General features: G+C 48.6%; 1 protein-coding gene across 3 annotated transcripts in view; it reads right to left on the reverse strand.

The window, feature by feature from the left end:
- TMEM44 (transmembrane protein 44) overlaps positions 1-13395 on the reverse strand; it is a 33551-nt gene extending 20156 nt beyond the window's left edge. For all 3 annotated transcript variants that reach the window (XM_059920793.1, XM_059920794.1, XM_059920792.1), the window contains exons 1-6: positions 13048-13395; positions 10054-10180; positions 8246-8339; positions 7013-7179; positions 6712-6798; positions 1847-2017 (exon numbers count right to left, since the gene is read on the reverse strand). In XM_059920793.1, coding sequence (XP_059776776.1) covers positions 1847-2017; positions 6712-6798; positions 7013-7179; positions 8246-8339; positions 10054-10180; positions 13048-13184 — 783 coding nt within the window. In that variant the 5' untranslated portion in view covers positions 13185-13395. The remainder of the gene's footprint in view (positions 1-1846; positions 2018-6711; positions 6799-7012; positions 7180-8245; positions 8340-10053; positions 10181-13047) is intronic.
- Positions 13396-24908: the final 11513 nt, after the last annotated feature.

The following is a 24908-nucleotide window of genomic DNA, read 5'->3' on the forward strand; positions in this document are numbered from 1 at the left end:
TGTTGGTGGGAATGTAAATTGATACAGCCACTATGGAGAACAGTATGGAAGGTCCTTAAAAAACTAAAAATAGAACTACCATACCACCCAGCAATCCCACTACTGGGCAAATACCCTGAGAAAACCATAATTCAAAAAGAGTCATGTACCACAATGTTCATTGCAGCTCTATTTACAATAGCCAGGACATGGAAGCAACCTAAACGTCCATCGACAGATGAATAGATAAAGAAGATGTGGCACATATATACAATGGAATATCACTCAGCCATAAAAAGAAACAAAATTGAGTTATTTGTAGTGAGATGGATCGACCTAGAGACTGTCATACAGAGTGAAGTAAGTCAGAAAGAGAAAAACAAATACTATATGCTAACACAAATATATGGAATCTAAAAAAAAAAAAATTGTTCTGACGAACCTAGGGGCAGGACAGGAATAAAGACGTAGACGTAGAGAATGGACTTGAGGACACGGGGAGGGGGAAGGGTAAGCTGGGACAAAGTGAGAGAGTGGCATGGACATATATACACTACCAAATGTAAAATAGATAGCTAGTGGGAAGCAGCTGCATGGCACAGGGAGATCAGCTCGGTGCTTTGTGTCCACCTAGAGGGGTGGGATAGGGAGGGTGGGAGGGAGGGAGACGCAAGAGGGAGGGGATATGGGGATATATGTATATGTATAGCTGATTCACTTTGTTATAAAGCAGAAACTAACACACCACTGTGAAGCAATTATACTCCAATAAAGATGTTAAAAAATTAAAAAAAATTATGCTGCCAGGAGCCAAAGAACCCCAGGAGCCACCAGAAGTTGGAAGAGTCAGGGAAAGATTCTCCCCTAGAACCTCTGGAGAGAGTATGGCTCTCCCTGGATTTCGGACTTCTGGCTTCCAAATCTGAGAGAATAAATTCCTGTGGTTTAAGCCATCAAGTTTGTGGTAATGTGTTACGGCAGCCCTCGCAGACTCAAATAGTACGTGATAAAATCCATTTCTGAACTATTTATGCTAAATCCACAGGTTTTCCACCCCTCCCCCGACCCCACCCAGCATCTCCACTCGCCACTGTCTGAGCTTAGCTTGCCCTTGAGTCCCTCACACCAAGGTCACTGGTGTGTCAGCACATCAGGCAACACCCCCTTGGGGATCAGAAAGGGGGTCAGCGATCACTGACAGCTTTTCTCTCTGCTTCCCCACCCCAGGCTCCAGCACCGAAGAGGACAGAAAGAAGATGATCACCCGTGCAGGGCAGGTCAGCTCGTAAAGCCCTTCCCAGCCTGTGAGAAAGACAAGGCAAAGGTGAGGAAAACAGGTTCACAGAGGGCGGGGACCAATCCAGGTGGGGAGCAGCACCGAGACAGGAGCCTGGCTCTTCTGTGATCCCAAGGCCAGGAAGCTTCATTTCATACTCCCCTCTGCTGTTTCACAAAGCTCCAGTCAAGAGATATTTCTTCTTATTTTAAAAAAAAAAAAAAAAAAAAAAAAAGGAGGAGAGACTTCCCTGGTGGTGCAGTGGGTAAGACTCTGCACTCCCAATGCAGGGCGCCCAGGTTCGATCCCTGGTCAGGGAACTAGATCCCACACGCATGCCGCAACTAAGAAGCCAGCGAGCTGCAACTAAGGAGCCAGTCTGCCGCAACTAAGACCCGGTGCAACCAAATAAATGAATAAATAATTAAAATAAAAAAAGGACACACAGCACAAAACTGCACGTTGCAATTGTGTGTGCCTCCCCCAGGATTCAAACCACCACCCTGGCTACTGGGAAATAATTCTTTCTAGCAAGAGGGTAGGAGGGCAGATGAGACACAGCAGCCAAGCCCCCTGGCCTGGGGTGGATACGGCGAGGTCCAGCGCTGCACGGCCGAGGGAGGTCAGGAACCAGGGTGTGGCCCGTAGCAGGTATTCAGGCCGCCGGTCATGGGCCACGATGGCCGAGGCGTAGAGGAGGCCAGCCAGGGCCGACAGGAGCCGGGTCCACAGGTAGATGGAGGGAAATGTTCTACCCCAGCACTGGGCAGAGAGAGAAGGGGGCTGGGCTGGGAGGAACACTGCCACCTCTGTCAGCTCCCTTAAAGCTGATTCTGAGACCCAGGCCCCTGGTGATGTAAGAAGTTGGAGGGCAAGCCCTCTGCCCATGGCCAGTCCCCAGAGGTGCCACTTCTGTTGGGCTTCAAGCTGCTTCCAGGAATTCCCTGGCAGTCCAGTGGTTAGAGCCCCTCGCTTCCACTGCAGAGGGCATGGGTTCGATCCCTGGTTGGTGAACTAAGATCCCGCAAGCCGCGTGGCGTGGCCAAAAAAAGAAAAGCTGTTTCCTTTGTCTGGTGAACTCCTATTCATCCCTCAGAACCTGGCTTAAACCCAACTCTGGGAAACCATCCCTTAACACCTCCACCCTAAGGGGAGCAAGTTATTCCCTCTTCAGGGTCCCTCACACCTCTGACGTATCCCTCTATTGGAGTGCCTTTCACCCTGATCATGACTTAGCTCCTTACACATCTGTCGGTCCAACAGACAGAGGGCTCCTGAGAGCAGGCTGAGGTCCTCACCATCTCGGTGCCCTGAAACCCAGCGCTGGGCAGGGGCTCGTGAATGTCAGTGGGGAGAGCAGGACGGAGACTGAATTATGGAGAGCCAAGGGCCCACCCTTCTCGTCTCAGGGCCACCAACTCTGAACCAGGCGAGGTGGGAAAGTCAGGAAAATTAGAGATAACATTCTGGAAATTTTGAAGCCAAGGGGATATTTCTGGAGAATGAGCAATGGAAATACTGGTTTTTAAAAAAGGAAACAAGCAATATTTATATGTAAGTATCCTTTACAGGTATAAAGTCACTTTATATACACATTAAGTATATATACAAATATTATGTATTTCCAATTATATACAATTACATAGGTATTTAAATTAATACATAAATATAAATTATATTATATATATATGTAACTTAATTTGCTCATTAGATGACCGTACTTAGAGACATACAGGCCTTGGTTAAGGAATGGAAAAAATTCAAGAGAAAAAGCATGTTTTAGCCGATTTTCTCCATTTTAATTTTAACCCTCAAAAAGATTCCTGGGACTTCCCTGGTGGCACAGTGGATAAGAATCCGCCTGCCAATGCAGGGCATATGGGTTTGAGCCCTGGTCCGGGAAGATCCCACATGCCACGGAACAACTAAGCCCGTGTGCCACAACTACTGAGCCTGCACTCTAGAGCCGACGAGCCACAACTACTGAAGCCCGCGTGCCACAACTACTGAAGCCTGTGTGCCTAGAGCCCGTGCTCTGCAACAAGAGAAGCCACCCACCGCAATGAGAAGCCCACCCACAGCAACGCAGAGTAGCCCCCGCTTGCCGCAACTAGAGAAAGCCCACGCACAGCAACGAAGACCCAACATAGCCAAAAATAAATTTAAAAAAAAGAAAAGGAAAAAAAAGATTCCTGGGAATTACCCGGCGGTCCAGTGGTTGGGTCTCCACGCTTTCACTGCCAAGGGCCTGGGTTCAATCCCTGGTTGGGGAACTAGTTTCCCACAAGCCGCGCAGCGCGGCCAAGGAAAGGGGAAGAAAAAAAAAAAGATTCCTCAGGAGTGTTACATCTCCCTCTGCATCTCTTCTAGTTTTGTTCCCGGGCCTCCCTGTTCCTGGCCCGCCACCCCCTGAGCAGACGGCACGCAGCTGGGGACGGTGGCCCCTGGCCCACTGGCCCCAGAGGCTGCGGGTGGAGTGTCACCCCTTCCCATCAGCCCGTCCCACCTCACACGGCCCAGGCAGCACTGCTATGGCGGGAAGACTTTGGGGTCCTCCAGCCCACCCACCCCCACTTTACAGAGGACATTGATGGCCAGAGGGGAAGGTGACTTGCAGAGCCGGGCTGGGCCCTGAGCTGGATGAGGCCAAGCTGGGGGGGCCCTCCACTCTCACTCCAGTGCCAACCCATGCCCAGCGCCCACTGACTCCGAACTCAAGCTCTTCTCAGGGTCGGTGCTAGGGTCTAGAGGGCTCCGCCTGCGGCGCTGAACTCACAGCAGTGCTCCAAGCATCACTGCTTGAAGACTGGAACTGGCTTGGTGACTCGAGATGTGGTATGAATTTCTCCAGCACACACAGGCCTGTCTAGCAGGTCAGGACAGACGGCTGGGAGGACGACCTGCCTGGTGGCTTCCCGGCAAATCCGCACTGGGGACTGGAAGCGGGCTGTGCCTCAGACACTCTTACAGCAGCAGTGATTCCCGGTGTTGTCAGCACAACGCTTTACTGATCAGTGCGTGTTTCACACCCTTTGTCCTGTTCAAGGACTTGCTCCTGGAAAAATGGGATCTTTTCCCACCAAAGCCACCCAGCCAGGCTGCTCCTCAGCGCCCCCTCCAGGGGTAAATTAGAAGCGGCTTCTGGGGGATCCAGGGTCCAAGTCTAGGCTGGCTTGGCTTGGCTTCCCATAGCACTACAACCCTGCTGGCTTTCTCCCTAATGAGGGAACCCTGGCTCTGGGTTATTCATGGGACCAGAGACACTCAGGGCTGGCAGCCCCTCCGAGATTGCCCAGCTCAGTCCCCTTGCAATCTCCCTCTATCTTCTTGCCAAGGGGCCATCAGGCTTGAATGGCTCTAGTGATGAGGAGCCCACTACCTCCTAAAGCAGGAATAACAATACCAATTGTTCTCAACATGCCAGGCACTGGGCAAAGTGTCTAACCCATGGAATTCTTCCTTTCACCGAATGGGAAGCGGCCCTCCCAGTAACCTCTTGGTTATTGATTCTGGTCTTGGTCCTGTTCTCCGAGACTGAGAAGAACAAGGCTGCTCTTTCTGCCCCAAGACAGCCCTCTGTTTCCTGTATCCATGAGCTTCCTTTTCTCTAGGCCAAATGCAGTGACTCATTAAGAAGTGTCTGCTGGAACATACCCTGGGCAGACCCCAAGCACGTGGAACACAGTGAGAAATAAAACAGACAAGGGCACTGCTCTCACAGGGCTGATGCTCTGCGAGGGGACCAGCAGCAACTTGGTAAATAACTAAAGGAGCTAATTCAGGCTGTGATAAATGCGATGAAGAAAATGAAGCAGAGGGAGGGACACAGAGGTGGGGCTGGCCTGGGGCTATTTTAGGTGGGATGGTGTTATGGGTTGAATTGTGTCCCCCCAAAAAGATGTTGGGAGTCCCAACCGCCAGAGGTAGTGAATGTGGCCTTATCTGGAAATAGGGTTTTTGCAGATGATCAAGGTAAGCTGAGGTTATTACGGTGGGCTCTAATCCAAGATGACTGTGTCCTTGTGAAAAGGGGAAAGTCAGACACAGAAACGTATGGAGGGAAGCCATGTGACGACACACACACACACACACACACACACACACACACACACACACACGGAGAACTTCACACACATCCTGGGGTTGTGCTGCCACCAGCCAAGGAACTACCAGAAGCTTAGAGAAAGGCCTGGAACAGATTTCTCTCTAGGGCCTTCAGAAAGAGTGTGGCCCTGCTGGCACTTCGGTATCGGACCTCTGGCTTCCAGGACTTAAAGACAGTACGCTTCTGTTGTTCAGAGTCTGGGATACTTTGTTATGGCAGCAGCAGGAAACTAATACAGGTGGTCAGGGCACTGCAGCGGTTCCTTCAGAGGTCCTCATGTGGCACGGCTTCCCAGCCCTGACCACACCCTGGAGGCCCGTCCCAGCGGCGGCTGAACTGAGCACAGTGGCCCCATGCCCCCCTCCCTTGCCCTGGAGACAGCATCTTTGCTGGTGAGGCCCCGTGCCCCGGGAGGTTTCAGGCTGCAGCTCCCACGAGTGGTCAACTAAGCACCCGCCTCCTCAAATCCTGTTCTCCTGGGATTGCTATTAAACCACAGTGCTCTTGGGCAAGACTAAATGATGGGCCGTCACATTTCTGGTGTCAGGCCCGGCCATTTTCACGCGTCCATGATACGTGGCTCTTCGGCAGGCGCTCTCCCGCCTCGGTGGCCTTTCCCGCACACTCGCCTCTGCCCTGGGCGCCTTCCCTTCGCCTCTGCCTCCTCAGACCCCACCTGGCCTTCTGCCAACCTGGGGCCGCGCCAGCACCCAGTGCCTGGCAGTGTGAACAGTTTTCACCCTCGCTCAATTTGAATAATGTAGGAGGCTTCTCTCTTTCTTCCAAAACCCCAAACATTTGATTCTTTCTTAGAGCATTCAAACATCCTGCTTTCCATTTCTGTGTCTTCCTTGGGGAGACTGTGAGCTCCCCAAGGGCAAGCAGGGCATCCCAAGGCACATCTGTTTCCCCCAAGGGACTGGCCATCACAGGGCTTCCCTCACCCCAGATGCCTGGAAAATATCTGCCAACAAGACACTCTCGAATACACAGACCGCAGGAGCTGCATGATCCTGTTCTCTAAAACCTCAGATCTTCTCATTCCTTCATGGGGTGCTTGCCCATCCAAACTCAGGGGCTCCTTCCGGAGAGCCTGCTTTTCACTTGCTACGAGAAATGGAGAGAACACAGGGCCCTCTCCCTGTGAGCCTCAGGACCCCCCGAGGCCTGGGGGCGGCTGTCCGCTGCCCGTACGCACGTGTATACATGCACACACACCCACGTACACACCCACACGCGCATGTGAACGGAGACACCACCTCTCCACCCCGGTGACCTGGAGCTGGGAGGATACTCCCAGATGCCCTAAGACCAGACCAGCTGGAACCCACAGTCCCGGCCCCAGACTCACGATTCTGGAGAGCTGGGGGATCCGGGAAGCCCAGGAGCCCAAGGCTGCGACGCCGCCCAGCAGGTAGCCGAGGATTTCAGTATTGTCCTGCGGGAAGAGTGATACACTCAGCACCCCGAGGAGATGCCCATGCTCCCCAGGCCCGTCCTTTTCTGCTTTTAGGAGGTTCTTCCCAACAAGGCCTAACCCTGATGCCCACCCCCAGGGCATTTGTTGGAACTAGGAGGAGGGGAGGGGCCCGCATTCCCCCCCACCCCCCACCCCACCGCCGTCAGGTCCCCCTGAGCAGGCTCGGCCTCACCTGTACCAGGCTTCCCAGCAGCCTCCGCTGTGGCCCTCGGATGGGGCCTGAAGTCTTCGGGACAGCGGCCCACAGAGCCCAGCCTGGGCCCAGGCTCAGCGGCAGGACCAGGGCAAATATGCTGGCCCTGAGCTGCCGCCTCCTCTTTCTCTCCCGGGAGCCCCGACCTGCAACAGACACCAAGATCCCATAGGGCTCCCGGGATCTGGAACTCGACAGACAGCTGCGTGGGAAGAACTGGTGTCGACCCCAGACCCGAGGCCAGGATGGGCTCCCACACTGTTGCACAGGCCAGCCCCTCACCACCCCCTTCAAGGGCCTGTGGTTGGGTTTTCCCCCCTTCCCCTTATTCCCCCACCCCCCCATGACTGGCACTCTTCCCCCGCAGTGTTTTATGTTTCAAGGCAGGGCAACGTGATCCTTTATCATACGCGTCTGCATGCACACAGAGTCGCCCGTCCTAGACTGGAGACCGCTGAAGGCAGGCACCGTGCCCGGCCAGTTCTATAATCTGCACGGAGCCCGGCACAGAGTGGAACCGGCACAAGCTTGGTGAATGTACTATGAGTGGGCACACTGGTGCCAACGCACCAAAGCTGTGAGTAGGATAAGCATCGTCTTTGAAAGTCTCCTTGAAATAGAAGACAGATACTCCTCTGAACAATTCCAAAAAGAACATTCCTCCTCTGGGCAGCCTCGAGCATCTTACATTACCTCCTGATGCAAGCATTTCCTTTTGGGACGCACTGGTGCCCCTTCTCAGGAACGTCTCAGTCCCACATGCTTAAGGCTACTCGTCCCATCTCAGTCACTTCCAGCCCCCGCTCGGCCTGAGGCAGCCCAGGTGCTTCTCTTGGAGCCCCTGGACTTGCACACTGAGTATCGCTGTCCATTCCCAAAGCCCTGCCCCCTCCCCTTCCTGACCTCTGCCCATGCTGCTCTTTCACCTGGAATGCCCCTCCTTGCGGCCCCAGTTCCGACGTCACATCCTTCTCTGACACCTGCAGCCCCTCCCCTCCTCTGGTTGCCCACTGCGTGCCCACACCCCCTTACTAGCAGCGCTAACTACCTTTTAGGCCCCTGACTCCCCCCTCTGGGTGAAGCCAGGGAGCTCGCCCATTCGTCTGTGCCTGGCAGGGTCCAGGCTCGGGCGTGACAGGGAGAGGCACTCAGCACATTGATGGATGAAATGAGTGGATGGATGAAGACAGGAACAGATGGCAGCACGCTTACCTGAACTGGACTTGACTTTGGAGCTGCAGACTGGGAAGAGAATGGACACAAAGTTCACCAGGTCAACAGCTGCTAGGTAGGCACCAGTGAAGACCTGGGAGCAAAGGAAAGAGGGTCTTGGTGTTCAAACGCCTTTCAGCAACTGTAGCACCTCTCATTCTGGATCTCCTCTACCACGTGTGTTCCACTGATGTAGGGTTTCCAGGGACACCTCCAACCCCAGGAAAGGTTGGTTATCACCTCCAATTGACTAACGAGGAGATGGGGTACTTAAGTAACCATCCCATTATGCAGACGCCCATCAGAGAGATGGGACAAGAACTCAGCCCGCCCCACTTCCCACTGGACAGCATAGTCTCTGCTGTGCAACTTTGGCCCAGCCACTGAACTTCCCTGGGCCTCGGTTTCCTCATCTATAAAGCAGGGATAATAACAGTGCCTCCCTCATTGTTAAGTAGATTGTATGGGCCGATACATGGGAAGTTGCTTAGGCCAGCGACTGGAGGAAAGTAAAATGCACCCACCCATACATGCACTAGCTACTGACAGTATAGTTGACACTTGAACAACTCAGGGGTTGGGGCACCAACTCCTCTGCAGTGGAAATTCCAAGTATAACTTTACAGTCAGCCCTCTGTATCCGAGGTTCTGCATCCATGGATTCAACCAACTGTGGATCCTGTAGTGCCGTAGTGTGTATTTATTGAAAAAAACTCCACGTATAAGTGGACACACACAGTTCAAACCCATGTTGTTCAAGGGTCCACTGTACTTAGTGCTTAAGAGCACACGTTCTGGGGTTTGAATCCTGACTCTGTACTTACTAGAGGGTGACTTTAGCAAGGTTATTTAACCTCTCTATGCCTCAGTTTCCACATGTATAAAACAGGGATAATGAGAGCACCCACGTCATAGGTCGATTTGAGGATTAAATGAGTTAATACATGAAAAGCCCTTAATGTCAAGTACATAGTTTAGTATTTAATAAATATCAGCTATTATTATTGGACTTGAGCTAGGCCTCATTATAGTCTATCAGCTAATGAGAATGGGCTCCCAGAATGAAAGGTGATTTGTTTCTGATAGAATGCTGCTCACAGCAGGGTCTAGAACTCTCCAGATCTGTGTCCAACCACTAGGCTCCCCTCCTTCACATCTACCTGGATGGCAAAAGGCCAGGACCAGCCCCCTGAAGTGGGACCCATAGGTCCTCCTTGGGATATGTGTTTTGGGATAAGCCCCTTCTACACAGATTTGTTTGAGGGTCTAGACTTTGGAAAAACTTGAAACTGCTTCTCACTTGCTCCAAAGCCCACATCACCACCTGGGAAAGGATTCACACACCCCTGCCTCAGCTGCGGCTGGGCCCTGGTCTCTAAAAACAGTAAGAGCAACAATCCCTTTTTATTGGACATCTACTATGCTTCAGCTGCTGTTTTAAGTGATGGGGATATGGTAGCGAATAAAAGTTTTTGCCTTTATGGAGCTGACATCCTAGTAGGGGTTAACATACAATAAGCCATAAACATAATGAATAAGTAAAGTTGATGGTATATTAGGGAAAAATAGAGCAAGATGAGGTAGTCTGGAGCACCTGTGGTAGAGGCAGGGCACACTTTTAAACAGGTGATCAGGGAGGGCTTATTGAGAAGGAGATATTTGAGCAAAGACTTAAAGGAGGTGAGCAGTGAGCCACGTGGGTATTGGAGGAGCAGGAAGACCAGCAGGGGCACAAGCCCTGAGGTGAAACTGCCTCGCATGGGGAAGGAACAAGACAGAAACCACTGTCACCTGTGGGCCCAACACACCTGGATGGTGAGCTGTTTGGCCAGAATTGCCCCGATGGTGTCACACAGGCTGGTCAGGAGGCAGCAGGCAGCACACAGCGCCGACTGGTCCCGTCCGGATTTCTTCCCACATCTCAGATAGAGAAGGCTGCGGGGACAGACAGGCGTGTGGGCAGAACACAGAGATGTGAGTTTGGGTTCCCAAAGCAGGTGTCTGAAAAGGGCAATTGTGACTTTATGTCCTTCAGAATCACTTTCTTCCCGATATTCAGCAGGTGGTTTTGACCTTAGTTTACAGATGGGAAAAGAAAGGATGGAAAGCCTCCGAGCCTCTGACCAACAAGCCCATGGCAGGAGGCAGACCTCATGAAAGGAGGAAAGAAATTCCTCCTACAAATCTGGCTGCCTCAAGTTCATGACCCACCACTCAGTGCTGACAAATGAGCTGTCAGCTTTTACGTTTTGAAAGGAAACAGGAGGGTTATAAAAGTAACCCAATCATTGCAGTTTAACTGCAGAGCAGAGTTAACTGCCTGGATTAAAAAGGCAACTTGCTTCTTTGAAATTAAAATGAAATCCTTCTAATCCATCTGTGCAGTGAAATGGCCTGGCTTCTGCCAGCTGCATCCAAACTGATTTCATTTTGGGTGCATGCTTTTCACACACTGTGGGAGACTCCTTGAAGTTGCGATGGCACTTTGGGCTGACCTCCCCCTAGGGGCCCCACTGCTGGCTTCTCTCCCTTACTGCCTGCTTTCCACCCCCAGGAACAAGCGCAGGAAGGCAGGACAGACTGGAAGGGGCCAGATGTCTCTCTGTCAGCATCATTGGTCGGACCTTGGAAATACTTTGTTCTAGATGTTTCCCTGCTCCATTTCTATGGAGAAACTGAGGCATGATTGCAGTTCTGGTTTCATTTCCTTTAACCACAGGGTGGTACTCACTGTACATCATTAGGACCATTTGACTGGTTCTGAGCGTCAGCCCTTGGGACTAATGAATGAGGACAGAAGGCCACTGGGCTCCCAAACATTCCCCGACTGGCCAGCTGAAGCCCAAAGCTCACAGTGGGAACACCAACTGTTAATTTGGGTCCTGAAACTGTTTCAAGGCCCAGGAGTGAAGACTCCTACATTAGAGACTCTCTGAGTTGGACCCAAATTAGAAATAATTCATTTAGAGCTTCCCCGGTGGCGCAGTGGTTAAGAATCCGCCTGCCAATGCAGGGGACACGGGTTCGAGCCCTGGTCCGGGAAGATCCCACATGCCACGGAGCAACTAAGCCCGCTCACCACAACTACTGAGCCAGCGCTCTAGAACCCACGAGCCACAACTACTGAGCCTGCGTGCCGCAACTCCTGAGGCCTGCGTGCCTGGAGCCCGTGCTCCGCAACAAAAGAAGCCACTGCCATTAGAAGCCCGCGCACCGCAACGAAGAGTAGCCCCCGCTCACCGCAACCAGAGAAAGCCCGTGTGCAGCAACCAAGACCCAACGCAGCCAAAAAAATAAAACAAACAAATAAATAAATAAATTTATAAAAAAACAGAAGTAATTCATTTCAACCCTCCCATTTGAGAAAGGAGAAAACTGAGGCCTATGGTGAAAGGTGAGTTAATGGCAGGCCTTCTGCTTTACGTGGGGCGGCTCTGCGTGTGCCCTGCGGCTCTTCGGCCACTTCCCCAGCTCTCAGGGGTCACGGATCCCGGGCTGACCCTGACCCAGTCCCCACACAGCTGAGGCAAGGCGCAAAGGCAGAGGGTGTGCTCTCAGCCTGGCCACTGGGCATTCTCGAGGGAGCTCCTTAACCTCTCCACGCCTTAGTTCCTGGAGGGTAAGACGTCTAATAATACTGGCTTCAGAGGGCGGCGGTGAGGGACAAGTGAGATAATGCACGAAAACTGCCTTGTTAGTTCCCATCCTCTCATCTGGGTAGTTTACCTCACAAGCCCGCCCCCTTCTGTAGGTTCTGGGATTTCGGTTCTCCCCATTCACTCAGGCAAGTTAGTTAACCTCTCAGCAGCTCAGGCTTCTCATCTAAGCGGGGTCAATGACAGTCCCTACCCCATGGGGCTGTGGCAGGGATCAGTGAGTTAAGGCAGCACAAGGCCCTCAGTCACTGTTCTAAGTGTCTTCTTATTCATATTCCAGGGACTGGGCAGTGGGGCTGCAGAATCTCTCCACCAGCGTCAAATGCCTGAGGGGAACGTGATTGCCTGTCGAAGGTGAGCCGGTGCCAGCCTCCCTCAGGGGTGGTCCTTCTCCCCTGCCAGGGAATATGTGGGTGGCACCATCCTCCAGAGCTTGGGACAGGGTGGCAGAAGATCTGAAGACCATCTTTAGCCAGACTTCACCCTTAGAACCCAGGTTATGGGGACCACTTGGCCAAACCACTCCAGGTGTCGGACAGACCAGGGCAAAATCTGTGGCCAGAGTCGGGTACTACTAGCCTCCCCTCTTCTCAGCTAAGAGGGCCAGTAAATTGAGGCCCGAAACATTGAGAGACTTGTCCAAGGCCCTTGCCCTCCGCCAAGGGTTGATGGCAGTGTTGGAGCAATAATAATGCTGTTTAATGAGCACTTAGTAAGAGCTTTACCAGCACTATTTGATCCTCCCAGCCGTATTATGTGCTATCATCCCCATTTACGTGAGGAAAACGAGCCCCAGGGATCTTATAGCTCGCCCAGCTCACATAGCCAGTAAACGGGGAAAGGCTAACACTAGAACCCAGGACTGGCTGCTTCCGGTCCACGGCCCCGTCCACTGCACCACCCAGCCTCCTCCTGCTGGCTCCCAGCCCAGCCTCCTTGTGCGTGGAATCCGGAAAGAAGTATCTGATTTCAGTCTACAGCAAAATGTTCCTCTCGATGCTGCAATTGTGCTGCCTCCTGCATCCTCCCTTTCTGCCCCCTTCCCTCTAGATTTCCAAGCGCGAGTTAGCAGAGGGCAGCGCCCCATTGCCCCCCGCGGCCGCCCCGGTCCCCGCCCCGGCGCCGCCCGGCCCCAGTCCCCATTACAGCGCGTGGACGGCGATCCAGCAGGAAAAGGCGCAGATCCACAGGCCGAAGGAGATGCAGACACGGTGGCGGGCGAAGCAATGGTCCAGGTAGTCCCAGTTCCAGAGCGCGGGCGCGGGGCTGGGCGCCTCCTCCATGGCTGTCTCGGCTCCGCCTGGCCCGGTGCCCGCGCCTCCCTCTGGCCGGGGACCCGCGCGCAGCCTCCCCCCGCTGCCCGCCGCCCCGGGCGCTGCCTCCCCGCGCGTCCCCTTCTCCGATCCTGTTCCTTCGCAGCGGCCCCAGCCGAGCGCGCCGACCGCCGGCCGGAGATGGGCGCGCCCAGCTCCGCGCTCCCGGGGGCGGGCGGCGGCGGTCAAGACTCGAGGGAAAAGTTTCCGGGAACGCGCGGCTCCCCACCCCTCGCGCTATTGTCGGGGGTCGGCGGGCGGGAGGCCGCCCCCCAGCGGCGGAAGCCGGGAACAGCCTCTGCACAAAGGCTGCGCCCCCCCGCCCCCCAGACAGCGCCAGCGCGGCTCCCGCGGACCCCTTCGCTGTCACGCACCCCCAAACCCGGCGGCCAGAGCGGAATACAGTGACCTGCCGGCGCACTGTGAGGCACCTCGTCCGTTCATTAACCCACCATATTTCCTGAGTCAAACAATACATACTTGGCGCCTGGGGAGCTTGCTTGGGCGCTGGGGATCCCGCGATGAGTGGGGCTTGGTCCAGATCGTTAAAATGGCACAGTACAAAGGGTGCTGTGGGAGGCCAAGAAGGAGGAATCAAACGCGCCCCTCTGCATCCTCCCTCACTCTTTTCTGAGGCTGGAGCTGCACCCTGTGTCCCTGCTCCGTTGCCCAAGCGGGGCTCTGGAGGCGAAGTCCTCTTACCCGGCGACCCCCGCAGCCAGGGAGCCCCGTGATTTTTGCGATCTGTCCCCTCCCATCCAGCCACACTGCCATCAGTTCAAGTACACAGGGCTATTGTTCTTGAAAACAAGCTATTATTATGATTTAAAATTTTCCTTGTTGATTTTAATAACTTTTCTTAAAGGACATGACTATATCATTTCTTATTTTTTATTTTTAAAAATAGCTTTACTGAGATCCCATTCATATATCATAAAATTCACCCATTTAAAGTGTACAATTCAGTGGTTTTTAATATATCCACAAAGTTGTGCAACCACCACCATTATCTAATTTTAGAACATTTTCATTACCTGCCAAAAAACTTAGTACCCACTAGCAGTTACTCTCCAGCCCCCCTCAAGCACTCCCAGCCCTAGGCAACCACACATCTACCTCTGTCTCTATGGAGCTGCCTATGCTGGACATTCCTTATAAATGGAATCATCCAATAGTGACCTTTTTGTGACTGACTTCTTTCACTTAGCATAATGTTTTTAAGCGTCATCCATGTTGTAGCATGTATCCGTATGTTATTTCTTTTTATGGCTGAAAAATAATCCATTGTATGGTTGTACCACATTTATTTTTCTTTTCATCAGTTGATGGACATTTGGGTTGTTTCCACTTTTTGGCTGTTATGAATAATGCTGCTGTGAACATTTGTCTACAGGTTTTTGTGTGGACATAGGTTTTCAGTCCTCTTGGGCACATACCTAGGAGTGGAATTGCTGGGTCCCATGGTAACTCTGTGTTTCAAGTTTCGAGGAACTACTGGACTGTTTTCCAAAGTGGCTACACTATTTTATTGGTTCATTCATTTTTAAAAGTTATGACCACACACGGGAGAAATAAAACACTATCTGTCAGGCATTGTGCTAGGAGCGGGGGACACATTGTTGAGAAAAACAGATGTTTTTCTACCTCAGTGGAATTTACAGTCCAGTAGAAAAGAGAGCGATATTAAACAGGCAATCGAGCAAATAAAGATAAAATTAACATATGTTATTAAACAAAAGGGGCCAAAATTCAAATAGTAAAATGATTAAGATGAATTGATATAAAATTCATGCCAACTAAGACAAGATTAAAGGGCTAAATTAAAAGGAAAAATATATGTAACCCAAGTTTCTCATAGTGTATAAACAATAAATGCTCCTAGTCTGAAACCTCTGCCTTCTTCATCTTTTTTTTTTTCTTCTTCATCTTTTTTTTTTCTTCTTTGTTTTTGCCTTCTGGTTCTTTTCGGGCTCTTCCGGTGTTTGTCCTCTGTGCTTACAAATGGTCATCTCTGCCTTGCTCTCCTGTGGGTGCTGACTGGTGACTGCCTAGATCCTGGGTTCCTCTAGTGATGCTGTCTACTTACTGCTCCCAAAGGCAGATCTATCCAAAGATAATCTATTCCACTAATTATCTCACTGAAGTGAGGACACAGCCCACAGTCTTGTGTCACTCTCTCACCAGGCCCTAAGGTTGCCTTATGCTCTCAGTTTTGTTTTGACTTGAAGATACCACTATTTAATTTGATTCAATCTTTGTTCCGGTTTCCTGCTCTCTCAGGTTCAGCATAGACCCTGGGGAGGTGGGCCTAATTTAAAAGTTGCGGGGACTTCCCTGGCTGTCCAGTGGTTAAGGCCCTGTGCTTCCAATGCTGGGGGCACGGGTTCGATCCCTGGTCGGGGAACTGAGATCCCACAAGCTGCATGGTGTGGCCGAAAAAAAAATAAAAAATAAAAGTTGCTTCAGGGAATTCCCTGGTGGTCCAGTGGTTAGAACTCTGCACTTTCACTGCCATGGCCCCGGTTTGATCCCTGGTCGGGGAACTAAGAACCCTGCTTGGCCAATTCTCCTCACCCACCTTGGACCAGGTTTACACACATTAACGTCTTTTTCTTAAATTAGTAATTCTTAAATTACTTAAATTAGTAAATTTAATTTAGTAAATTTAATTTACTTAAATTAGTAAATTAGTAAATCTTAAATTAGTAATTTCTTAAATTAGTAATTAGTAATTAGTAACGTCTTTTTCTTAAATTAGAAATTCTTCATCTAATTTAAGGATGAAGAAAACCTCATCCCTGAAAAATATGAACTTGTGTGCACACCCACACACAGTTTCTCGTATAATCTTAAGGAATTTATGGAACTCCTGAAATTCAACTATGGATTCCATAGCAGAATAGACCCAGACTAAAAACCCCTAGTTTAAGGGTTTAAGTCCTACAGGTCCCCTGCCTGAGCAGTTGAGGCAGTGTGGCCCACAGATTGTCGGTATCAGAATCACTCTGGCTGCCTGTCAAAAAGCAGACCTACTAAATCCAACTCCCTGGGCATGTGTCCTTGGAATCTACATGGATTAGTTTCCTGGAGCTGCTGAAACAAATCACCACAAACGCAGTGGTTTAAAGAAACAAAAACGTAATCCCTCAGTTCTGGAGGCCAAAAGTCTGAAATCAGTTTTCACTGGACCAAAATCAGGGTGTTGGCTGGGCCGCCTCTCCATGGCAGCTCTCGGGGAGAAGCTGCTTCTTGCTCTGCCTCTTCCAGCTTCTGGTGGCTGCCCGCGTTCCTTGCAGCCTTATGGCTGCAGCCCTCTGATCGGTCTCTGCCTCCTGCCTCCGTGGCTGCATTGCCTCCTCCTCTTCTGTGTGCTAAATCTCCCTCTGCCTTTCTCTTATAAAGACACTGTGATTGCATTTGTGGCCTACGCAGATAATCCACCATAATCTTCTTGTCTCAAGTTCTTTAACTTAATCACGTCTGCAAAGACCCTTTTTCCACATAAGGTAACATTTACAGGTTCCAAGGATTAGGACTTGAAATCTTTGGAGGCCATTATTTAGTCAACTACACTGCTTTGCACAAGCTTCTTAGGAGATTCTTTTTTTCTTTTTTTAATTTATTTATTTTATTTATTTATTTTTGGCTGCATTGGGTCTTCATTGCTGCACGCGGGCTTTCTCTAGTTGTGGTGAGCGGGGGCTACTCTTCGTTGCAGCGTGCGGGCTTCTTATTGCAGTGGCTTCTCTTGTTGCGGAGCACAGGCTCTAGGCATGCAGGCTTCAGTAGTTGTGGCATGCGGGCTCAGGAGTTGTGGCTAGCGGGCTCTAGGGTGTAGGCTCAGTAGTTGTGGCACATGGGCTTAGTTGCTCCACGGCATGTGGGATCTTCCCGGTCCAGGGCTCGAACCCATGTCCACTGCACTGGCAGGCAGATTCTTAACCACTGTGCCACCAGGGAAGTCCCTTCTTAGGAGATTCTTATGAGACACACTGGGTTATGAGATGGCCCTCAGTGGGGCTGGAGAAGCTGTGGGGAGCTGTTCCCAGTCTCTGGATATCTTGGCTCATTGGATGATGCAGTGGGAAGATGTGAGCTTTGGAGAATCTTGACTGGAATTCTCACTCTGCGTCCTTGCAGGTGTGATTGGGGCGAAGCACTGATTCTCTCTGCATGGGAGTATTTTTACCTGTAAACTGAGAATAAGAGTGCCTACCATAGAGTTACTGTGATTATTAGACATCCTGCAGATAAAGCATCTGGCACATGTCAGCAGTGGCAATTATTATTGTTATTGTCCTTCCTAGGAAGAACCTCAGATCCACTAAAAAAAAGAGGTATAAAGAAAATGTGAAAAGGAAGATCAACAATGGAGGGAGACACAGAGCTCAGTTCTGAGCTCTCTTCCCTTCCCCACCACCAGATGTGCCAGGAATATCTGCCTTCTGTGCTTGTGCCTCCCGAGTGAGTTATCTGCAGCTCAGAGCTCCCAAACTTTAGACTCACATATGCAACTGCCTATGCGTGACATGTCTTGCATGTCTTAATTGAGCACGTCTAAAACCAAACTGGGTGATTTTCCTTCCCAAAGCTGCTCCACCAGTGGTCTTCCCTACCAAGGTGACTGGGCGTCCTGGTCCTGAGGGGGTAGGTGCCTGCTCTCCTCCTCTGTTAGGGTGCCTCTCAAGCGCGATGAGTGTTGTCTTTCTACCAGGCTGTGAGCACCTTGCAGCCGGGGTTGGTTAGTTCCTACCTGTCTCCCCAGCTCAGTGCCTGGCACATAGTTAGAAAAATATTTACGGAGTGAAAATATTGATTTTTAAACAGGCCAAAGAAATGTGATATGTACTTAAGAACATATTGAAAATGCTTTGGGTAGTATAGTCATTTTCACAATGTTGATTCTTCCAATCCAAAATGGTTCTGAAGAACCTAGGGACAGGACAGGAATAAAGACGCAGATGTAGAGAATGGACTTGAGGACACAGGGAGAGGGAAGGGTAAGCTGGGACGAAGTGAGAGAGTGGCATGGACATATATACACTACCAAATGTAAAACAGATAGCTAGTGGGAAGCAGCCGCATAGCACAGGGAGATCAGCTCGGTGCTTTGTGACCACCTAGAGGGGTGGGATAGGGAGGGTGAGAGGGAGACTCAAGAAGGAGGGGATATGGGGATATAAGTATACATATAGCTGATTCAATTTGTTATACAGCAGAAACTAACACACCATTGTAAAACAATTAACTCCAATAAAGATGTTAAAAAAAAAAAAAAGAAAAAAAATGCTTTGGTGATACCTAACATTGCATGTGTGGGTACATCGGGGAAGGCTTTCACGAAACGCATGAGCTGGGCTTTGGAGAATGTTTGCTTTTGTTGGCAAGGCCATGGCACCAGTCCTGCAAAGGTGCTCCTGGAGGTGGGAAGAGCTGGCCTATGGGCACGGGAAACAGCAGAGGTTCTGCAGCGAGGGGAGATGGGCGAGAGGGGCAGATGGTCCGGTCCTGAAGGAGCCAGGACTTCATCCTGTAGGGAACACTTAGGGTGATGTATTCTAACCAACTCCCTCCCTGCCATTAGGACCCCTCCCAAATTCTTCCAGTACCTTCCATAGGGCTCTCCACCTGATCCGCCCTCAGGAAGTGTCTCAGTTCCTTTACCAGGCTCCTCCGAGGCCCAGAAGAGAATGTTTTTTTGGCCATGGTCCAGAGTTTGCCAGAAAGAAAAACTAACAAGAGGACCGTAACACACGTCCTCCCTCGCAGCTCGTAAACTTGTCCTGTTGGTAGAGGCACTGCGCCCATAGGCATCATCCTGACGAAGGAAGGGCTGCAGTGGGCTGGGCATTTCTGAGGAATGGGCAGCCAATCAGGCCGTAAATCCGCTTGTGGTGGTGGGTGGGACAGGCTAGCAGCTCAACAGCTTTTCTCTTCTGAGGACGCATTGCCTCCTGCCAGTGTTCTTTAAAATGCATTATTGAGAGAAAGGGCTTGGGGCTACTCCTCAAACAACATTTAAAAAAAAATTCTGCATCAGTTTGTTTTACCTGCTATAAATACAGAGAAGTTAATTCTAAGAGAATGCAATACTGACTCTTCCAAATCTTTTTTAAAAATTTTATTGAAATAGAGTTGATTTACAACGTTGTGTTAATTTCTGCTGTACAGCAAAGTGATTCAGTTATACATACATATACATCCTTTTTCATATTCTTTTCCATTGTGGTTTATCACAGGATATTGAATATAGTTCCCTGTGCTAGACAGTAGGACCTTGTTGTTTATCCTGGCCTTTCCAAATCTTAATCAGTCCCGTTGTGGACAAGTTGGAGTTCTGTGATTGCAGCAGGTGGTAGGACTGTTGGGGTCCTGGGTTCTATTTAAAACTCTGTCATCAACACACTGTAGGATCTTGTGAGGGTTTCTTCACCTTTTTCCCCTCAAGTTCCTCGTAACATCTGATTGCTGAAAGTCACTTCCTGCATGTCACTCAGAAGCTAGGCAAGGGCTAATGGAACAGACAGATGTTGAGATGTTACATCAAGGAAAGTCCTTTTTTAAAGGGGCTTTAAAGCAAAACAACTCACCTTTTTTAAAAAAATTAATTAATTAATGTATTTATTTTTGGCTGCGTTGGGTCTTCGTTGCTGCGAGGGCTTTCTCTAGTTGCAGAGAGCGGGGCCTACACTTTGTTGCAGTACGCGGGCTTCTCACTGCAGTGGCTTCTGTTTTTGTGGAACATGGGCTCTAGGGGCGTGGGCTCAGTAGTTGTGGCTCACGGGCTTAGTTGCTCCGCGGCATGTGGGATCTTCCTGGGCCAGGGCTCGAACCCGTGTCCCCTGCATTGGCAGGTGGCTTCTTAACCACTGTGCCGTGAGGGAAGTCCGGCAACTCACCTCTTAAAGCGAATTCAGTACTTGAATATTTGCATTGAGATAATTATTTAAAAGAAATGTTGAGTTCTCACTGCCGTTTGCAATTCAGAAAGCAACCAGCCTCCTGCTAAGTTCCTACATGCCAGTATGGGAGCTGGATAAACCCCCTGCCTAAAAGCCAGCAAAGGCAAAGAGTAAAGACGGAAGCTCTGCATGTTTCTGTTAATCGTGGTAACTGTTTGATTCTATAGTCTTCTGGTACAATTTTGTCTGTGCTTCTGAATGGCTCCTGAGCCCTTATGGTATTTCTGAATGGCTCCTGAGCCCTTATGGTATTTAACTGTCAACTCTTACAACCCCTCACTCCCTGATTTTTTATTTTGAAAAATTTCAAAACTACAGAAAGGTGAAAGAATACCCACCTAGATTCACCAACTGTTAACATTTTGCCGCATTTGTTTTATCTCTCTGTCTCCACTTGGAACCATTTGAAATTGCAGGTATCATGACATTTTACCCTTAATATGCATCAGCGTGTTTCTCCAAGGATAGTCTCCTCAGAACCACACTTCTATTGCACTGATACAATAATCTTATCTAATATGTAATCCGGGGATGGGGGTGGGGGAGGGGGAAGTGGATGAAGGTGGTCGGAAAGTACCAACTTCCAGTTATAAGATAAATAAGTACTAGGGGTGTGATGTACAACATGATGAATATAATGAACACTGCTGTATGTTATATATGAAAATTGTTAAGAGAGTAAATCATAAGAATTCTCATCACAAGGAAAACAATTTTTTCTATTTCTTTAATTTTATACCTATATGAGGTGATGGATATTCACTAAACTTACTGTGAGAACCACTTCATGATGCATGTAAATCAAATCATTATGCTGCACACCTTAAACTTACATAGGGCTGTATGTCAATTATATCTCAATAAAACTGGAAGAAAAAAATGTAATCCATATTAAAATTTGCTCAGTTGTTCCAATGATGTCCAGTAATGTAGTTGATTTTTTTTTTTTTTTCAGTTTAGGATTCACTCATTTAGCCGTGTGTCTCTTTAAGCCCAGGTCCCTTGTTTTATAGATTGTCCCAAATGTGGAATTCGTCTAGTTGTTTCCTCGTGATTATATTGAGGTGAAATGCTTTTGCAAAAGCGGTACAAGGGGATGTCGTGTACTCCCTAATACACCGCATCGGGGGTGCAGAATGCCAGGCTGGCATTCCACGGGTGATGCTGCGTTTGATCACTTGTTTAACGTAGTGGCCGCCAGGTTGCTCCACTGTAGAAAGCACTTTCCCTTTGAACTTAATAAGTAAGGGTGGGTGATACCTAGAGGGGTGGGACCATCCAGTTGCACAACGACCCTTCACTCAGTGCTTTCAGCATCCGTTGGTGATCTTGCCTGAATCCTTGATTTCGTTGACGGTTACAAAATGATGATCCTATCGTTCCTTCTACATTTTCTGCCTGGGGTTCTTTTGTAAAAAAAGTTTCCCTTCCTCTCCCTTTTTTGAATATTACTATGGATCCAAAAATCCTTTTTAAAAAAACTCAATGGTTTATAATCCAAAAGATTATAAGTGTTTTAATACTGTGTGTTGCCTACTTTAGAAGTAGACAAGATGTATAAATTATAAATGTGAAATTTACCCCTATTCTCCCCAACTCTGAAAAAAATCTCATCATACTGACCTTTGATTGTTGGGTCAGGCAGGAGTTAACAGTCATTACCTTTAGCAGTTAACTTCTGAAGATGTCACTAGCCACATTTTAAGTGCTTAATAGTCACATATGGCTGTAGTTACGTACTGGACAGCACCGATTATAGAACATTTCCATTACAGCAGAAAGTTCTGTTGAACAGCACTGTATTACAACATCCATGGCAGCACTATTTTAAGAAACCAAAACCCATTGGGTGATAAGGATGTGTTACTGTAGGTTCATCCATTGTAACAAACAAGCCACTGTGGTATGGGATGTTGACAGTAGGGGAGGCTCTGTGTGTGGGGGGGGACTGGGGATAAATGGGAACTCTCTGTACTTTCTGCATAATTTTGCTGTGAGCCTAAAACTGGTCTAAATAATAAAAGTTTTTTAATTAAAAAATTTAAAAAACCCCAAACCTGAGAAACCTCTACAAGTCCACCAATAATAAAACAGATAAATTGTGATATATTCACACCATAGAATACTATTTGGCAATGAGAATGAAGGATTTACGATTACACGTGAGAATATGGACGAATCTCACAAACCCTGATTAAAAAAGTGAGATACATAAGGGTACATGCCGTTGATTCTGTTTCTATATAATATAAAGTGAGGCGAAAAGGTTAGAATAGCAGTTAGGTGGGTGCTGGTCATGCTCTGTGCCTGCATCAGGGTGCTGGCTGCATCGATGTGTTGCTTGTGAAAATTCAGCTATCTGTACACTTATGATTGTGCACTTTCTGTATACATATTTTGCACTTCAATAAAACATTTAAAAATTTTATTGAGGATCTACTTTTTGCTAACATAATGCCTTTTGTTTTTAAATTGCTCAAAATGGTTGTTGTTTCCTCTTTATACTGGAGACTTCTTAAAAAAATATTTATTTGGCCGCATCGTTGCAGCACATGGCCTCTAGAGCACATAAGCTTAGCTGTGGCATGCATGTGGGATCTTCGTTCCCCGAACAGGGATTGAACCTGCGTCCCCTGCATTGGAAGGCAGATTCTTAACCACTGGACCACCAGGGAAGTCCCTATACTGGAAACTTTTGGAAGCACCATCTTTCCTTTCTGTAGGGCCTCTCACCCTTGCCTGGTATACAGTATGTTGAACACAACAGACAACAAATGTTTGTTAAGGGTGGAAATTTAAAACGATTTTCCTCACTTCTCCACAAAGACCGAAGATGGGAAAAGGCTGGTAAAACAAGGTGGCAGTAAGTAGATTTCTGGCTTGCTGCCAAATTTTTCCTGGTTCCCCACCAAGAAAACATACGCTGCTATTGGTTTCTTGAGAGAAACCACACTTCCTTCTAATTTCCTGAAAAGTAAACAGATGACAGATGTATATAGCAGGTTCTACTTGAAAAGGGTGGCATAGTCCTTGTAATTAAATATTGGAAAAAAATTTCGAAACAAAAAGTTTGATAATGTGATAATGATAATGACTGCGCTTCGTAAGTTTAAGTACTAACCTGTAAAACAAGGGTGAGGAGGATACTTAAAAATAAAAATTGTTAGGATGCTTAACGAGACATATTCTGGGCAGAAGCAAAGGTGAAAATAGAAATTCCCTTTTCATGGTGTCCTAGTTTGGGTTCCTCAGACTGTAAACAAAGACTTAGGTTCAGTTAATTTGGGTGGCACTTCTGTGAAGCAGAAATGAGGAAGAGGAGAAAGTGAGACCGGGAAGGGAGAAAAGGAAAGGTGAGTTAATGAGACAGTTTTAGCCGTGGACAAGTGGGGCTCACTTCCACTGAGGAAGAACATGTAGAATGTACACACTGGGTGAAAGGGAAGCTGGGGTGCTTACCAACTGGCCCCCATTCCTTACTGGTTGGGGGTTACCCCAGGGAGTGTTAAGCCCCCAGCCCTTCTAGACTGCCCTGTGTGCAGGCTGAGCAAGCTCCTGGGGTGCAGGAAAAGTCCTCAGGTGGGAAAGCAGAAAACACAGGGCTTGTGGAAAGCTGTGAGCCTGCACAGGAACCGTGTATTGGGCTGCAGGCGAGCTCCAATTAGGCTAAGGGATGAGGAGTGGGTGGGGCACCTGCACAGACATCATCTCTTACCAGCAGTACGTGCTAGGAAATTGAGTCAGATACTCTTCACAATTGTTACACACCCATGAATGTTAAATATCAAAGGCATACATTGAGAAATAAGCCCTCACACTTACGTTCCACTTTTGACAGGGTTATCAAAATAATGGGGAAAGGCTAGTCTTTTCAACAAATGGTGTTGGGACTACTGGATATCCACATGCAAAAGAATGAAGTTGGCTTGTCCCCTACCTCACACCATATACAAAAATTAACTCTGGCCCAAAGACCTAAATTTAAGAGCTAAAACCCTAAAACTCTTGGGAAAAAACACAGGAGTAAATCTTAGTAAGCTTTTATTTGCCAATACTTTCTTAACTATAATACCAAAAGCACAAGCAACCAAAGCAAAAAAAGATAAATCTGGACTTCTCAAAATTAAAATTTGGTCAATGAATACTTATTAATGAACAAAATTTTTTAATTTCCCACATATAACAATTTTCAAATATACCAAATACATTATGGTCAGTTAAAGGCAAGGCTTCTTTTAAAAAAAAATTAAAAAAAAAATTATAACACTTTTTTATTTTGGCCACACCTCATGGCTTATGGGATCTTAGTTCCCCCACCAGGGATAGCACCCAGGCCCTTGGCAGTGAAAGCAGAGTCCTAATCACCGGACCACCAGGGAATTCCCAAGGCAAGGCTTCTTAACAGTGAATTCATGAACTTTGGGGACCTGTGAATCTTCTGATACATTTTGCAAAATTGTGTAGGTGGGAATGTGCATTTTTCTGGAGAAAGCATCCATAACTTCCATTAGATTTCCAAAAATATTTATGACACAGAACAAGGTAAGGATCTGAATTAAGGGAATAACGAGGCTCAGAGAAAAAGAGACAAAAGTAAAGAAGTGAGAGGCTGAAGCAGCCATAGTGTATTATAAAGTTGATTGTAAAAGGTCAACTGCCCTTGTTGGTCAACTACTCCTGATGGTCCTAAGTGCTAAGGACATCAAGGATCCCTACACCTAAAACAAGAACC

This window comes from Balaenoptera ricei, chromosome 4, assembly GCF_028023285.1.
Source record: "Balaenoptera ricei isolate mBalRic1 chromosome 4, mBalRic1.hap2, whole genome shotgun sequence".
Taxonomy (NCBI): Eukaryota; Metazoa; Chordata; class Mammalia; order Artiodactyla; family Balaenopteridae; genus Balaenoptera; species Balaenoptera ricei.